At 49.9% G+C, this 18,240-nt stretch overlaps 1 protein-coding gene across 7 annotated transcripts in view; it reads left to right on the top strand.

The window, feature by feature from the left end:
• Positions 1–18,240, top strand: part of iqsec1a (IQ motif and Sec7 domain ArfGEF 1a) — a 91,782-nt gene that overhangs the window by 42,267 nt on the left and 31,275 nt on the right. The window contains exon 1 of one of the 7 annotated variants that reach the window (XM_076026952.1): positions 5,003–5,747. The exons of 5 other annotated variants lie outside the window; for them this stretch is intronic. In XM_076026952.1, the coding sequence (XP_075883067.1) occupies positions 5,671–5,747 (77 nt within the window). In that variant the 5' untranslated portion in view covers positions 5,003–5,670. Of the gene's footprint in view, positions 1–5,002; positions 5,748–8,132; positions 8,623–18,240 lie in introns of those variants that run through there. One more of the 7 variants, XM_076026954.1, reaches the window with a different exon arrangement.

Genomic DNA, 18,240 nt, shown 5'->3' with positions numbered 1-18,240 from the left:
ATTGATTGATTGAAGAATCTTTCCGCAGTTTTGCACCATCATGAAAAAGCCGACAAACCGTGAGCTTTGTTCCTCACATGGCTGTGAAAACACTGAGGAATTTTCTCATCACCGTCTCGAAGCTGCTGCTCATCTTCCCGCCTGTGAAACTCCTCGGTGCTGGAACAGATCAGAGATCGTGACCCCGTGCACACTGTGGCGACTGACGGACAAGTGAAATTTACAACCTCGGGTGAACCGTCCCCATACGGGTGGGTTCGGAACGCGCTCGCTCGCCTGCTTGCTCCAGCACACATGTAAACAGACCTCTAATGCTGGATCTGTGTGTGATGTCATACCCGACCCTCTGCCACCATCAACGCAAGAAGAGAGGCAGAGCGCCAGGTTTTGGCATCGGCCGTTTTGTGCGCTAAGACCCCAGCAGCTGGAGATCTTCAGCAGGAGGGAGGGATGGAGAGAGGGAGGGAGGGAGGGAAGGAGGGAGCCGCCTCGGCCGCGTGTTGTTTGGATTATCAACCCGACGGGAGCCGTCGGCCTCTCGGAGGACTCGTCTCACTGAGTTAAAAGTGTCCTCTGGGGTTGCAGCCAGTCCCGGTAAAGCAGCCCATAATAAGCTGTTGGCAAAGGCAGGGCAGGCGGAGGAGAGGAGAGGAGTGAGAGAGAGAGAGGGATGAACAGTTTGTTCCTCCGGCAAAAAAAAAAGAAAGAAGAAAAACAGATATAAGGGGGACGTGTTTATCGGCAGCGCTGTTGCGTAACGGCGGCCTTATGGAAATGGTCACTGCTGCTTATCGATTCCTTTTTTCCTCCCTGTGGTTCTCTTGGTCATAATTGTGGGGGGGGGGGGGAAGAAGACGCTTGAAGCAGTTTGCACTCTCCGGCTGACTCATGCTCGCACATTAAATCCGTCCTGTTTGTTTTTTTTTGTTTCTGTTTTTTTTCCCCTTCCTCATGACTCTTGGATTCTGTGCGTGCGCCGCTTGCATCATGAGCGTGACAATCCTATCGGGGGGGAGTGGGGGGTTTTCGTGGTGACTCACAGCGCCACATACACACCATTCGACGGAGCGAATCGCACTTGGGTCCTTGAGCAGAAACTGCAGGAAGCTTTTCTGTCGCGGCGGTGACCCGAGTGCTGCGGCACCTGCTTGGAAAGCGCTCTCGCTCCCCTCCGCTGGATGCACGAGGGTGTGCGTCTTCCTTGAGAGAAAGACAAGGACGTCCGTCCTTCCGCGGCTGTGTTGCCTTTGCATTCCAGCCTCAGATAATCATCCCAGTTTTCAGTTTTCTCGCATCGCCGTGTTTCTTTGCTTTGATGTAAAGCCAAAGCTGAAGAAGCGATAGCTCTGTTGTTCTGGCTCTCCCTCTTCCAGGTTGAAACCTCCTTTATTCGCCTTCCTTTTTTTTTTTTTTTTTTTTGTTTCGGGACTCGGCTGTAACTTTCATCTCGGGTGGCCCCCACCCACCCCCGCCCCAACGGCACGCCGCTAAAATCACACGAGGTGATGTTCTTCGCCCTCCAGCAGAAACTAACATGCCAGTCAGGAACTCTTCAGCAGTGGGTCCCCCCCTCTTTGCCATGTCATAGTATCCTCCTGCTGCCTGCCAGGAGGACTGCCTTTGTATCCTGCAGCAGCATCACGCAGACATCAGTGAGGCCCAAACACTCCGAGTTGACTTCCACCGCGTGATTTGACATTCTCACTCGTCCCCTTATGTTCATTTCATTGCTGCGTTTTCCCACGCCGCTGTCGGGTCCAGGCAGGGTTTGTTTGAAGTGGCGGCGGAGCCGACAGCCGCTGATTGGTTGTGAAGCGCTCCGTTTACTAAATACCTCCCAGATACGGCCCAATTGGGCGATAAGTGAATTTTGCCGTGATTTGTTTTGTTGATCTAATCTGCCGCGCATCTGTATTCACGTCAGAGACCTGCTTTTCCCGATCACGTCGGCTGACATGCACGAACGCTACTTTGATCGACCACCAGGGGGGGAGCTTTTCTAACACATACCATCAGTCACGCTGTCCTTCACAGAAAAAAAAGGAGTCCTGTTTTTTTAAATTGTGCTCTTCTCTCTGGGTGCCTTTTGTGATTGTACCAATCCCCCTGCTTTATTTCACTTCCTGATATCTGATAAGTTTTTTTTTTATATGTATATTATCTGCACTACATTCATTTTTCAAAACAAGAAAGAAAAAAATCAGTCAGGGTTAAGGTCATTTGGCTGGATTTTATGTCGTCAAGATGCTTCTCCATCATGAATAATGTTTTTTAATATCTTTCCATAGATTCTTTATTATTTTTGTGTTCAGTCTTTTCCGTAAGGTTCACATATCACATTCAATTTCATATATATCTTTTATTTTTCTTCCCAGTATCCAATGGAGCAGCTTTGTAATGTCCAAAAGATATATTAGATATAATAGACATTAGCCCTCTGTTTGTAGCTTCATATAGAAGTGCTTGGTTGTAAAATCCCGCTGACAAATAAGTAGTGTCAAAAACCAGGTGGCTGACCGGCAGGAAGTGTTGTCATTAACGTCGAGGGGCCTTTTTAAATGAAGTGTCAGTCATTATAAAGAGATTAATTCCACAAGAGTTTGAGTGTAACACGTTCTGAAATGTGCAACGAGCGAAAGAGTAAAAACATTGACTTTTCCCCCCCCGACAGGCTGTCGGAGCGCTGCATTGTAAGGAAACCCTGGCGAGCTCAGTTTTGCATAATGCGGGACCTTTTCAAGTTCCATTTCGTATTCCGCCGGTGTTTCATCCGAGGTGCTTCATCTCGTACGTCTTCTCTATCTGATGGCCTCTCACACATCGTTGATATTCAGACCTTCAGCGGCAGATACACTTAATGACTTTAATCACTTCCCATTGCTCAAGGAACTCCATCAGCGGCTGCTAAAGCCCGCCTCAAATCACGCAGGGACTCGTATTCATTTACATGAGGCAATATTTTTTTTCTCTCATTCGGGAGACGCGTCTTTCTCCTCAGGCCGTTAGATCTGTCCGGCGGTGTAGATTCATATTGATCCATCTGCAGGGCACTGGGGAGTTCAGGCGGAGGAGGAGGGAAACGTCTATTGCTGCCTTGAGAATGTCAAGTATTGACCGGCAAACACCTGCTTTTGTCCCTTATGTGTGACCTCTTTTCTAATGGACCATCGCGCTTGTCCTTTGCAGTGACATTGAAGATTTATGCTGATATTATGAAAGTAGAACACAGTGTTCGAATGAACAGGACCTGCCCCGAGGAGCCTTTCTCGAGGTTGTCGCGTCAGTGATGCCTCGTCGCCGTGCTGCCGATCAACTCTGCAAGTGAATCACTTTCTCTGGTATTTTCCGTTCACTTGTCAACATGACCTATCCAGCGTCGTAGTTTCCCCTCTTGCCGTTGACTGAGGGCAATGAAGTGGTGTAAAATGTCATAACGGTAGCGGCAGGTTCCAAAGACGTTGCATTGAAATCAAGCACACGTTAAAAAAAAAAAACAACATCTTCATCTACGGAAGTGCATTGCGCAATACTGTTGGATTAACTAACAGAGCAGACTTTTTTTTTTTCCCACGCCACGTGAATAAAGCTGGCAGTCGTGCTGGATCGCAAACACTTGTTCAGGTTCTCCTGACATGCCAGCATAAAATTCTGACTAGAACGTAAAACCCCGGGCCCAGAATACAGCACACCATAAATGTTCACATTCTCCTCATTCCAAGTCAGTGAAACGTTGCAGTGATTCGAAACTATCGTTTCCTGCAGAGTGCCCCTGTAATATGCAGTGGGCACGCTCGAGCCAATGCGGTGATAAAAAAAAAAATCTGGATGTGCTCCCAGGGGCAACGCACACAGTGGCTGCCCAGTCCTTAGGAAAGCAGGGGTCAAATGTAGATGCACATTGTGTTTGACCAGCAGAGTATATGCTATACAGTGTGTTGTCAGAGGTGTGACAGTAGGTTTATGATGCCCCGGATGAACAATTTTTTCTGTTAGGTCCCTGCTTTTAAACAGGGACTTGTGTGTCTCTCCTTTCTATATCTCTGCTCTGCACAAACAGAAGAAGCCGAGAGTGGTCGTATTAATCAAACCCAAGTTTGTCAACAAATGTTAAGATTAGCCCACTTGTTTTTATTTTTCGGATTTGGGTCTTTGTGTCACACGTCGCTCTGTGTGTTTGTAAAGATTTGTGGTGTTTGTGTGTGTGTGCATGTGTGGACTCTGACATCAATTGAATATTGATGAGAGGCCCTCCCACACCCCGTTCCCATGACCGCCGGGGCTGGGTGGCACTGCAGCGTGGCAGGCACCGCGTCTCAGGCGGGGAAAGAACAACACTGCTCTTGTGTTGTCCGGGAAAGTGGAGTGTGTGTGTGTGTGGGGGGGGGGAGGAACCAGCCTTTGGCAAGGAAAGAAGGCAACGCTTCATGCGTCGGGCGGTATAGCCCTCCTCAGTGCAAAGTGCTGCGACGTGACTGAACCGGCTGCTGTTGAGGACACACTCTTCTTTCACCCAGGTTGTTGCATCGTTTTCATCAGATGGTCCCACCTCGGAGCCATTCACTCGGCTCCGCCTCGCTGCAGAGTCATGCAGGGAATTTGTGCAAACTTGCCCTTTTATGAAGTCCAGCGCAGTACTAAAAAACATGAGATGCACTAAAAAAAAAAAAAACATCTTTAATGCAGCAATAAAGATGTTTTTTTTCTTTAATTTACGTGAACCCATGTGGTCAGACAACATTGTAGCAGCCCCTCCTCCCCGCTGACAACCCTCCCACCACCACCACCACCAATCACGGGGCCCCGCTCTGCGCGGAATCCATTCGAAGCTTCAGTAGTACCGTAGTGTTGCTCGGCAACCACTATCGGCACATTTTCTGGGAGGTCCTGCGTGGATGGCAGCAGCTGTGAAGAGGCAGAGGGAGTAGGGGAGAGTAAAGGGAGGAGGTGGGGGACGGCGGTGGCGGAGGAGGAGAGAAGAAGAAGCTTCGGGAGGGGATCAATCGGGAGAAGGCGGCACGGGAGCTGCGGAAGCGAGGATCCGAGAGCCTTCGCTCGTTGCAAAGTTTGTTCCTGCAGACGTCAGCGAAAGGCCACTGACGGCCGATCGCCGACGGTTCCCCTCCTGGCGTCGGCCCCCAATCCTCTACCTTCCAGGACCTGCGCCTGCAGCGGCAGAGCCGAGCCTCCTCTGGAAGTCCTGGTGTCTCAGAGGATCCCGGAGTGACGCAACGTGTTTGGGGACCGGCGCAGAGCAGTGGCGGGCTGACCTGGATACCAGCTAAATAAGAGCCAAGCCGAAGCCAGCAAGCCAGGCCAGCATCCAAAAGTTATTTTTCCCGGAGACGGATCCCACACTGTGATATTCCGGATCCGACAGGGTTGGTTGGTTTTTCCGGATGGGTTTTTTTCCAAGGTGGTGACGGCCGGAGAGACGGGAGCCAGGAGTGATGTGGTCGTTCTGGGCGGGTTAGAACCACTCAGGCTGTCGTCCAGGGGTGGTGGCTCCAGGATTGAGTGGAGCTCCGGCAGAGAACGGACCTGCTGAAGCTCCGGAGAGTGGGGGGTGGAGGGGTCGAGGAAGCGAGCAGAGTTTTCCTGCCCCCGTGGGCCCCCGCCGCGGTGCCATGGTCCCGGATCCCTCCGTCCCGTTGACCGCGTGACGACGCCACGATGTGGAAGTTCAAAGCCTTTTGCCTGGATTACTGGCACGTGCTGTGTCTGCACCCTCACAACAACTTCTATAAGAGGTATGTGTGTGTGTAGAAGTGGGTGGTGGTGGTAATGTGTCACATTCTGCTGTCACATTTCTCCTGTTTTGGAGAAGTTGTAATTACGGGAGCGCTGTCAGCCTGTTGGTGTTGCTGCCTGCGCTGGCGAACTCCAGAACATCGAGCCGGTCGGTGCGTTTTGTGAACAGGGAGAGGGCACCAGTCAGGGGGCGCCGCTGCGAGATAAATGAACCCTTCAGTTCAGTGATACGCCCCCCCCCCCCCTTTTTTTTTTTTTTTTCCGTGAGCTTCACCCCACGTTCACCTATCTCCCACTGCAGCGCCTCCGCCTGGTCGCAGCTCCGCAGCTCAGCTTTTCTCTTCTGTTTCATGGATAGGTGACGTGTTTCTGTTATTTAGTTTTCCCCCTTTTAATCACCCGCTCCGTCACTCAGAGGATGCATGCTAACGCGGGGATCGTCCTTTTCGTGAACTGCAGCCTATTGAGTGGGTCGGCGGAGGCGTCCGCTGCTAATGCAGTTTGCCTTCAGCGCTCGCAGGTATATGACAAAAGGTGCAAACTCCACCGCGTGAATTCATTTTTCTCGCCCCATCCCCCTTCTGCCTTCTCTGAAGCGGCTGGGGGGGAGGGAAAATGAGATGAAGCTGTCACGTCTCTCCCCGCCTGATACAACACCCCCCCCCCACCCCCCCCCCACTCCACCTGCCACCTCCACCCCGCCCCGCTGCACGCTTCGTACAAACGCGGCCCAAGCCCACATGCAAATTGAGGTACTCCGCGCAAAAGCGGCCATTATATGTCAAAGTAAAGGAATACTTTGAATGTTTGCTGGGGGGGAGGGGCGGGCTCTTTATTTTTGCCTCCGTCCACCATGTGATGCTCTGTAATCTCCCCTCGTGTACTCAGAGCTGCAATTTCAGCTTGGAAAGACTGTAGTTACTCTGAATTGTTGCTTTGCTCCCATTCAGCACAATTTGGAACTCGCTTTTTTTGCAATTGTCGTATATTTAGCTCGCTTCGTGCCGATCCCCATGCAGATGTCCTCCGTCAAGTGACTCTTCGAGTCTGCGTTCGAGAGAGTCCTTCCTCCTCCCTTGCACAGTTTACAAATGCTAATGTCTAGCACAGTTTGACTTCAGCATTGGTATTCCGAAGGCGAGGATGGTGTATGCCCACGATTCATTAATAATGCATCGCTGATATCATTGGTAACCCTTCATTGAATGGAGGCCTCAGGGAATCCACCCCCATACGGGAGGTGCAACCACACTTCTGCCTTTGGTGCCATGGCCGTCCTCACCGGCGGCATTGTGAATTGAAGTGTGACGTTGGAGCCTGACACCTCTGGTGGAGCGTTTTCCAGATGTTTTGAATCTATTTCACATATTCATGTATTTAAAGCAGAGGTGGGGCAAAACTTGAGAGGTGATTCGTTGAATCCTCTCTCTGTGGTTTGCCATTTAATGTTTGTTTACATTACTAGATCAGCCAGGTGGTAACAGCTGGAGGCTTTCTCTCTGTCACTTGGTGAGCTTTAATGTGTCCAATTCTTCTTTTCGTGTGAAAATGCCACTTCCAATTCTGATTAAAATAGCCGCTACTGCTACGTACCTGCTAATCTGTTTAGCAGACTAGCGGTCTCACGGTTTTTAGCGGCCATAGCTGCAGCTGCTTCCTGGCTTCTTTTTAGAAGATGAGAAGCCACTTGTGAATGGAATACAACGCAGTTTTGGAACATTTTGAAAACGCTTTCTGTTGAATGTTAGCAAGCCGGATGAGTTATATTTCAAGGTTAGCACAAGCGCGGCTAGCAGTCATGCAGAGTCTAGAGTTTTCAGCGGCCATAGCAGCAGCTGCTTCTTGGCTTCTTTGTAGAAGATGACTTTGGATTTACTTGGATTGTCGATTATTTATTTTTTTCCGCTGTGCATTACTTATTATGTGGCTCATCATGGTCAGTGGAAATATCCTTGTCATTGGGCGTAACTCATTGCAGCAGGCAGTATAACCTATTCACGCTGTGTCCAAGGGCAGGGGCTGCGCTGTTTAAAGCGGGGTCAGAGCAGTAACTCAAAACAGCCTCTCCCAGCTGCTGAACCGGGGCTCACCCTCCCTCCCGCAAAGCCTGTCCCATTGAGAGCAGTGTGATTGTTGGACACTGGCCCGTGTATTACCACATACAGACACACAGACACAGCCGCTGAACTCTCTCCCTATCGCTCCGATTCCCTCTCTCTCGCCCTCCTTCTCCAGTCACGTCCACATCAACACATGTACACATGAAACACACAACGCAGGCCCTGCCCACAACCAACCCCGATGAGTTTTAGATGGGACAGAACAAAAAGGAAGGGCTGTCTGCTCCGAGGAGACAGAGCACTGTTGTTTTGGTCATTGTGGGTGGAGAGCCTTTGTTAAGAAGAGGGATGATTTTTTTTTTTGCCTGCTATACGTACGAGGGGCCTTTACCTTACTTGGTCAAGAGGCTGCGATGTTCGGGGAGCAACTCTGAGCTCACCATAAACTCGGGCTGGGAGGCACCTCCAAATCCAAAGGAGTAGCTTCAGCAGGCAGAAGTATGTGTCTCTCCGCCGGCTTTTGGAAGGAAAGTGAAGGATGTGGGGTGTAATTTGTGGTCGGGATTGGAGGAAGCACAGACTGTACTTTTCGTGGCTGTCCTAGGCAGCGGGGGGGTTGGAGGAGGTAGGGAAGCTAATGCAATTTTGGTTTTTTGGGTTTTTTTTGTTTTGTTTTTTTCTTAAACAACTTTTTGCTTAGATTTCCTCTCGGCACCATGTGCTCTCTTTTCCGGCACGTGTGACGCCCCCCCGGTGATGTCACCCCCGTACGGGACAAGATGTGGAGGTACTGCATCTCAAGCCGAACTATAAGGTAGGAGACCATATGGCGGCGAGCTGCTCGGACCAGCGTAAAGTGCTGGTCGTCCTCCCGGCTGACCGCAGCAGTCTGCGCAGATACTCTGAGGTCCCGCCGATCGAATAACATTCCTGCCTATATGCTCGAGCCCGGCGGTTTCCTCCCCGCAACCGCGGAAATATATTATCACTGGCGCAGCCGAGGCTGAGAAGGGCAAGCGGAGAAGCGGAGAGGCAGAGAAAGACACCGACAAGGTCTTTCTGGTCCTCTCCGTCTGCTTTATCAAGGACACGCTTCGATAACAGACTCTAGAATAATCTCTCAATTCTTTTTTCATCCCCTCTAAAGCCTCCTTATGACTCAACCTTGTCCTACGCCGAAGAAAAGTGAAGGAACGTCCTCTGACACGCAGCATTCAGCGTTTATCTCCGAAACAACGTAGACAGAGAGATTTTCATTTCATTGTGTTTGGCAGTGACGAGTTCCCCCCCCCCCTCCCCCCCTTTCTTCTCTTCTTATGCGAACAATCATTATTGTAGCTTCTTATTATAACAAGATTCCCTTCAGGCAGCGTAAAACTGTATTTCCACAACTCATGCAGTGTTGACTGCTTGAAGCTCAGACTTGTGTGATGCGAGCATTTCAAATGTTCACTTTCTTTCTCAATGTTTCCTTTTGGTTTTGCTTTTTATTTATCACTCTTTTAGCTTTTTCACTTTTGCTTTTTATCCATGCAGTCGCCACCCAAACATGACTTATTTCTGACATGCTTTTATTTTATATAAACATTAAACGGGCTGCAATGCCAATACCAATGTGGAGTCTTAATAAAAACAAACAGTATTCTGACGAAAGCAAAGGCTGCTTAACTGCACAGTGGGCCAGCAGATTTTCTTTAGTTATGCAAGTAAATAATTGGTGTGGGCTGGTTCGCCTGCACAGTATCTTCTTCTTTGGGGAGATGAGAAGAAAAAAAAAAGGTCTGCCAATGGGTAAAACCTTCTTTTGCGGCTTTAGAAGCCGTCGGCGCTGGCAGAACAGCAGATGGTGTTCTGTCTGCTTTACAACCGCTTTCTTGCTTCCGTTTGAGCCAGTGGATGCGAAAGGTGGTGCCGCCGCCGTCGCTTGGGATCATTCTCAAGACGCTCAAGTTTAACTCTTGTCTGAACCAGGGGGCGCCGCAGCGACGCAGCGATGCTCTAGGCACCGGGGAAACACCCGATCTCTGGTTCCGTGTCAGGGAACACGACAGCAGCGTCATGTCTTATTCATTGCGTCTGGATCGCTAGCGCGTCGTCTGTTACGGTCCCCATAGTGCGAATCCAGACTGGCGCCGGCGCCGAGCCGGACCCGCTAGCGCCGGCGAGCAACCCGCTACCCGCCGCCGCTTGGCCTTAGTCGTGTAAACACAAGCAAGACACGCTGAGGCTTTTTTTTTTTTTTTTTTTTTTGCTCCCTTGCTTTGGTACGCTGGCTTTATGACAAGCCAGGTCTTTTTTTGGAGGGGGCCAGAGAGGAACCTCTTGTAATGGAAAAACAGCAACCTGCCAATGCGAGCTTGCAGTTCCACTGTGGTGAGTTAAAAAAAAAAAAGAGATACTGTCGGGGTGGAAAAGTTAAGACGTGTCTGGGACGGCGGCTGTATTTGTGGTCGGGGGAAAGACAAAAAAAAAACAAAAAAAACAGAAGAGCGTGATGAAGACGTGAACAGGCTGCTGCTGTTTCAGCCTGAGAGAGGAGTCAGCCAGTCAGCTGGTTTGCACATTCATCAAACTTTAAACTGATGTTCCCCCCTCCGGCAGGCCTGGACGGAGGCTCTGAGTGTTGAGTCAGCATCTTTCTACTCGCCTTTTTTTTTGTATGTTTGTTTGTTTGTTTTTTGCACTCAGTCAAGTCCAGTGGAAAACAGATTTTTTTTTTTCTGCTATTATCTGTGTCACAGAGTTACAGAGTCGCCTGGCTGCACACACGCACACTCAGCAGGGAGCATCATTAAGGATGTTTTTTTCCCTCTCCTGATACCCCATGTGTGTTTTGGTTGAGTCGACATCTAAAAGCACTTTTTTTTCGTTTTCGTTCTGTTTTTTTTTTGTTTTTTTTTTTGATCTGCGCTTTAGTTGCAGGCAGTGTCCAAGCTAATGAATAATTCAAGATTGTGTTTCACCCAGAGGGACATCAGCAGTGTGTGGGAGGATTTTTTTTATTCCTTCCCTCCTTATTGAAGTAAAGTTATGTGTGCGTGTGTGTGACTTTATTGCTGTGTTTGCTTTCAGGACATTTTGTTGAATTTTGATTTTGCATGGGGAAGCGCTGCCTCCAGAATGCACGTCCTGCGCGTTTGAGATGCTTAAATGCTAATCAAGCAGCGGCAAGTTTTTTTTTTTTTACTGCAACGGTTCGGAAAGGCCGCACCTCCCCTGCCGAAGGAGCGGGAAGGCGGCTCTGGTGGGGGAGGACGGGTGCGGTCGTATCTGCCGTTACACCTGATATCAGCGAGATCCCATTTGTTCTGCTCTTCGTCATCAGTCTCGCAGACTGATGACGAAGAGCGGGAGAGAGAAACACATGCTCTTCCTCCCCCCCCCCCATCCTCCGACTTTCCGATGACATATTGCTTCGCTTCTCCTCGCAGCGCTCGCCGGGAGAATAATGAGGGTGTGTGCTGCATTAACTTATGTAATGGTTGAGAGTTGGGGGGTTGGGGGGGGGGGGTTGAAGCTGAAGCTGAGGCGGGAGGGGGAGGGGGAGAGGAGAGCAGAGGAAAGGAGAGGAGGCGAACGATGAGCTCATGCTGCTGCACTGCAGCTCCCTCCGTGCACGCTCTGCGCTCCCGGAGCCCTCTGCTCAGCCCTGGACGTGCACGGAGGCACGTGCGCATCCGTCGACCCCACGCCGCTTGGGGCGCATGTAAATACATCTGTGTCCATAATCGGCCCTGGGGGGGGGGGCGGAGGGCGGCTTGCAAAACACGTCGTGGCTGATTCATGTGCCGCCCCGATTTTAGCGATTTAGGGTAAAAACGTGAAGGTCGTTGCCCATGTTGGTCACATCTCCTCTCGCTCTCAGTCGTTTCTGTGAATGGGAACTGGAGCCGGTGGTGCCGGTGATCAGCTGTGAGCGAGCAGAACCCCCGCCGCTGCTGCCGCTAATCCACCGACTCTTCCCAGTCACAGTTTATGTTTATTCCCGAACCCCATTAGCCTTTGCGAAGCAGCGGCTGCTCTTCCTGGGGTCGACATACTTTCAGTTTTACAAGATGAACTTGACAGACATTACAAATTCACATCACAGTACAACATACGTCACGTTACAACACACCCTTAGTACATCCATTCACACCAGTACAAATAAACAAACACAAACAACACAGCTGCTCCTCCATTTCTTTCCGTCCTTAATCTCTGAATGGATCCATGAGCTGTCAATAAATGAAATTTGTCTTTGCTCAATATTCAGTTTTCTAGCCTAACCTTGTCCCAGTTTACATGCAGCTGAAAATCAAATGATCGACGGGAATGTGTCCTCCTCCCCAACGCTAGGGGGCGATATTAGTCTTTTCAGCTTGTTCATTTCCGGTGAACCTTTTAATATAAAACAACTGGAGCGCGATACAACACCGGTGTTATGTCCGTAACCGGTCTTCAGTTTACAGGGTTCTCCTCAGCGAACAGGTGCAGATGTGCTGCGCCACCGTCAGCGTATTGGTCAGGAATTCGCAAGCACACACAACTGCCGATTTTACAGCCATAGAACCACATCTGTGCCACTGGCCTCATTAGCCAGCGTGCGTTTCGATTCGTGTCAGGAACGGTGCGAGTAGGGGAGGTGATGAGGTTGCACGAGATGCGGGGGCAGAGGGCCGGGAAGGGGGGCGCGGTTATTGATGGCACCGGAGCACATTAGCTCCATAAACCTTAGCGGGTCCTCTTAGGGGGGGGGGGGTTCATCCCGAAAGCCTGCAATTATTCTGTGAATAAACGGGTGAAATACGAGGCGGGTGGAGCGTCGTTCTGCAGGATCGTCCTCGGGAGGCGGGCGGCGCTTTATGTGTCATTGAAGACGATTGAATGTGTAATTTAATATTTTCCTACGAAATGATGGTCGACTCCGACGAGCACGTGTCCCTGCTGTCAGTGGAGGGTGGGGGCGGTGGGCGGTGGGCTGGGACTGCGGCTGGTAAACAGTCATTAATGTTAAATGTTTACCCCCGACTGTGCTAATTGCTTTGAGCTGTGTGCAAACGCTGGACTCTCTTTTTTTTTTTTTATTATTTATTTATTTATTTATTTATTTTTGCCCGAGCCAATATCTTTTTTAACGCTTACATGCATACGGCGACTTGGTTCTTTTTTATTTCTGCAGGCAGGCGCCGGCTGTTGCCTTGACAACCGGCCCCGGAGACGTGTGCGCACCTACATGCGATTGTGACAAAGCAGGGGCTTCCAGATCCACGAGGCGCCGGGCGACTTACCTTCCATTCACAATGGTGTCGCTCACCCTTCCTTCATTCATACGCATTGTGCTCAGCTGCTGAATGAGTCGGACTAATGATTAAGATTTTCTTTCTTTTTTCAATTTTGCATTTTTTTTTTTTTCCTCTCAGAAACGTGGGTGTGATCCTTTCAAAATAAAAAAGAATAATCGTCTTCGCACTGCGTCGTTTCTGACAGGTTGATCCTGGAGATCCGACCCGTCTCCTCATCCACGCCCAGACACGTCCGTGCTCGGACTAAATGAGCTCCCGGGGGGGAACCAGAGTTCCTCCGCAGGTCTTCCTCCGCGCACATTTTGTCCCCCCCTTTTTTTTTCTTCTTCTTCTTCTTTTTTTTCTTTTTTAAACCGCAACCCTCCCCGCCGCTGCTCTACTTTGCGCCCAACTTGCTTTGATGAGGGCGAGTGGGAGTCTTTTTGATCCCTCCGATATCCTCCGAGAACTGCCGTCGCCAGGCGGGCGCAGCATTGGCTGTGCACTAGCACCATCTGTTGGTGGAGGGGCCTCAGGACTGAGGTCAGTCTGCAGGTTGTGGCAAACCTCCTGTGACCACATTAAAAACCGGTCGTCTGGTGACCTCCCCCCCCCACCCCCACCCCCCGTTAAATCCCTTTCAGATATTTTTTGGAGACCGCACCACTGCTGCCTCAGTTTCTGGCTTGCAGTGTCAGTTGATGTGGCCATTGTTTTTTGGGGGTGTTTTCAGCAAGCAAAGAGCAGCAGGCTGAGCAAGTAAACAATATTAGTGAAATAAGGGAGCGGTTCTATTCATGTACTATTGAGCTGTAAGTCAGCAGTGAGTGGAGAGGAGAGGAGGCAGATGGAGGCAGTGGAGGGCTCTTGCTTTATGAGCCCCACAGATGCTGCTGCAGCTCCCGAGCTTCACTGGCTGCTATCCCAGAAAAACATAGATCTGCTGCTAAGCTGTTATAAAAATAATATATGAATAATATTAATGACAATTATAATTCTATTAGTCAGAAAGATGTCACCATAGATTATGTTGTAAAAAAAAAAATGACAATGGAAACAATCTGGTTGCAGCTTTATTTTATTTTATTTATTTATTTTTATCACTGAAAGCCATATTTTTAAAAACTGTCTTTGTTTTACTGAGTGTTGGCCAGTTATTATCAGTTGTGGTTCACTGGACAGAATGAGACGCGCCAAGCTGGACACGCGAGCAAGTAAGAAATCCGTTTTCTTAACATTTCTGGACAGTGGAGTTTCCTGTTCCAGCTCCTGTTTTTACACACGCGTTCCAGAAAAGAGGCGGCGACGCCGTTATGACGCAGAACTCACTCTCCAGGGTTTTCCAGCAAAAATGTACTCGAGCATGCAATAACCTCAATGAGATAAGCTTCTCTTTTGCAGGCCTGTCCTCCTCAGGACGTGCGTTTAAATGCAAAGTCCTCAAATGTGTCCCACTGTGATGTCACAGAGGGCACGGACGGATCTCCCAGATTGATGACGACAGCCTCGGCACGGCGGTTCTGGGCGTTTTGTTTTTTGATTCCACTTCCAAGCATGTGGAATGCACAACAAAGATTCAGCCTCAGCAGAAAGGGGAAAAATGAAAGTGCTGGCTGGAAACAGAGGGCTAAATACTGTATGCTGTTTTCTGGAGACTTTTATTGTTTCCCAGACGGCCAGGCTGCTCCTCTGGGGATCGATGTGAAAAATGAGGATTTGTGCGTCGCGGCATGCGAGGATTAGCGGCGCCATTGCAGAAACATGTTCTGGCATTTCCCAACGCGATTGTACGGAAACGTGACCTCGACAACCCTTTGAACCGCGACGCTGCTCCCCGTCTGAGGTCGTGAATGTTCTGCCTGAGAGCTCACATTTCGCTTTCAGCGTCGCCATGTGTCCGGAGGAAGGAGGGATGAAGGGAGGGAGGCAATGAAGGGAGCAGAGGAGAGGAGAGGAGAGGAGAGTTGGAGGGGAAAAAAATAGACAATGGTTGACCTTGTAGCGCTTTAGCACGCAGGCTTCACACTGGAGCTCCGACATCAAGCAGGCAGCTGAATAAATGGCCGCAGACTGTGTGTGTGTGTGTGTGTGTGTGTGTGTGTGTGTGTGTGTGTGTGTGTGTGTGTGTGTGTGTGTGTGTGTGTGTGTGTGTGAGAGAGTGGTGGGGAGAGGGGGCATATTTGGGGAGTGAGGGGGGAGCGAGGCAGCTGACGGCGCAGGGAGGAGGCGGAGGAGGGGGAGGAGGGACGGCCAGTGCGAGCGAGGAGAGCTCTTCCCGGTGACAGTTTTTCTGGGGGGGGGGGGGCGGCTCTGCTGATTAGCGCAGAGCGAATCGGAGCGACTGAGGTTCCCACGTCCGTCAGCTTGCCCACCCTGTGGAGAGCCGCTGCAGTCTGTCCTCAGGAGACGGACCTGTTTTTTGGTTGTTGTTTTTTTTTTTTTTTTTTTTTTTTTGTTACCCTGCGGGGGGAGCTGGAAGACAGGTGTGTGGATGTAAGTGAACTCTGCTTTAAGTGTGTGTGTGTGTGTGTGTGTGTGTGTGTGTGTGTGACGATCATCTTTTCCAAACTACAAATGTTCACGTTTGCGTGTTTTTCTGCTGTTTGTATTAATGTTCATAAGCGTTCAGCCCTCCGACGTTCCTCCAGACACAATTGTAGGTCGTTGCTGCTACTAGTACGGTAAATTCAGTTGCAGCTCCAGGTTCTTCTAGTAATCATCAATGTTCACATGAGTGCGCACGCCATTTGTATAGAATTAGGTGACTGATTGTGGGGTTTTTTTCACTTAAAGGAAGGTCTGATGCCGCACTTTGCTTCAGCGTTGGGCCAAATGAGAGGAATAGTTTGCGTCTTCCATGCGTCGGTGTGAATGTGCCTTTAGGCTTTTCACACAATAACCAATTCTTTGTTGTTGTTCTTTTAAATATGCAAACACAAGTCAAACTAGAGAGCAAACAAGTGCCTGCTATTCTTAGCAACCATCCTGCAGTGTTGGCTCGACAGGCAAAGCCTCACGTACAAATATTTAGCCCGAGGCCTTTTCATTGTCAAACTGTTATACTGGTATGAACACTTTATGTCTCGCCCCGCGAGATTTTACGAGAATTACATTTGCTTTTGTTTGTTTACGTTTGTTTGCTGTCAAGAACGTTTCATATGTTTTTCTCTTTGATTACTTGTAAAAAATATTCCGTTCCCTCCTGCGTCCAAACACAACGCGGCATTTTCCGATGAAGTGAACTGGTCATGTGACCCTGTACGTCACGTCCGCTGACGCGTAAATGCGGGGGGGGGAGGGGAGTGTTTCCGTGACACTTTTGCGATATACCTCCATATCTATAAGTTTGAAAAACCACCTCGTGGGCGGCGTCAAAACCTTTTAGTCATATTTGAGAGGTTTTTCAAAGTTTAGCTGTTTCTATTACCGTTTTTTTATTGCGATATTTAGGTTTTTTTGCGCAATTCTAGGGGTCATGGAAACGCAGCTTGTCACAGCGTCTTCTGTCGTGCAGTTCAGTCTTCCGATACTTCCTGCTCTCCTATTTCTGGTCGGCTCGTGTCGGACTGCCGCTGCAATCCCAGTACATAATGAGATTGCGAACTCGGACAAAATATCGATAAGTGTCGGGTTAACAAAAACAAAATAGCTTTTCTTTGTTCCAGTGCTGTGCGCTCACTCCTCCCCGACAGTCCTCGTCCCCAGAGCCGCCCCGGCTCACATTCCTGTTAATTGTCCTGCTAATGTCGAGCACCCGGCGGACATCTTTTCAGCAAAACCTCATCGGGGAGCCGATGATGATGATGATTTGTTTACGCCCGATTGTTCCAATAGAGTCGAGAGAAAGGGAATCTGTTGTCTCATTAGAGCCATCAACAGAGTGGACGGCTTGGCCAGGGCCTCATTAGGGCGTGTGTGAGACCCTCACCACCACAACCAACCCCACACACACACACACACACACACAATCACACCTTCCCACTGTGCCGTGCTGGACGTCACTAATGGCGTGGCCAAGTGCAGCGGGCTGCACTGGACCCGGCGCTTGCATGCATCCTCTCTCTCTCTCTCTCTCTCTCTCTCTCTCTCTCTCTCTCTCTCTCATTCACTCTCTCTCCGTCTCTCTCTCCCTCTCTCTCTCTCTCTCTCATTCACTCTCTCTCCGTCTCTCTCTCTCTCTCTCTCTCTCTCTCTCTCTCTCTCTCACGTGTGCATCACCCCCCAAGCCCCCCATCACATGACCATTTGTGTCATCTCCCATCATGCCCCCGACCACCACCACCACCACCACCCTCTGTGTTTACACTCCGTCAAGTCACATGCCCGGTCGTTGTTGCCTTGTGTGTTGTGTGCGTGATGTGGCCGAGTTCCGTCGTCCAGGTGCTGGAAAAATAAAAGCAGGACGATCATAAAAGCTGTGGGGTTATTGAGACCCTGGAAGTCGGTCGCCATCTCGAAATCCACATTTGGCGATAAAGATAAACGGGCGTTGTTTTCCAGTGTCATCCATCTATGACCAGCCACTTGAAATCACTTCCCAACAGAACTTGACTTTGTGCGCCGCCAGTGCTCACCTGGAAGTGCATTAGACAAGAGGCTGATCCGGCCACTCTCGCCCTCTCTCTCTCTCTCTCTCTCTCTCTCTCTCTCTCTCCGTCTCTCTCTCTCTCTCTCACACACACACACTTCCTCCACTCTCTGCATTAACGCTCGCTCAGCTCTTTGCGCGAGCCACGTGACTTGTTTACACGAGAGGGAAAAGTAGCTCGGGCTGATGTCAGGCACGGTCTCTGGGTGTTAGCAGGTTGCTGACTCACCATCGTCACCACCTCAACCGTCTCTGTAGTAGCGTGCTGATGCAAACGTGGAATGTTAACTGGTGGGAAGGCATAACAACCTGCTCAGACTCAGCATCCTCAAGGTGAACTGTGGGCTGTGGACTATTCAGGTCTGACCATTGGTTTGAAGGAATATCACTTCTGACTTGAAGCGATGGGACAAATGCTCCTCCGGCGCACCAGTAATCCAGCCTCCTATGCAATTGTGATGTGCTCAACGGGGGTATTGAGCCAATAGCTAATTATTAGCCAACGCTGCAGTTTTCCTCCCCCTCAGCACTGCAGAGCTTTTTATCATATTTCGACTCACAGTTTTACTGCCCGGAACTT

Source organism: Nelusetta ayraudi, unplaced genomic scaffold (genome assembly GCF_046127955.1).
Source record: "Nelusetta ayraudi isolate G7.1 ecotype Tasmania unplaced genomic scaffold, CSIRO-AGI_Nayr_v1 ptg000019l, whole genome shotgun sequence".
Classification (NCBI taxonomy): domain Eukaryota; kingdom Metazoa; phylum Chordata; class Actinopteri; order Tetraodontiformes; family Monacanthidae; genus Nelusetta; species Nelusetta ayraudi.
Note: the sequence above shows the minus strand (reverse complement) of the source record. Positions and strands in the feature narration are given on the sequence as shown.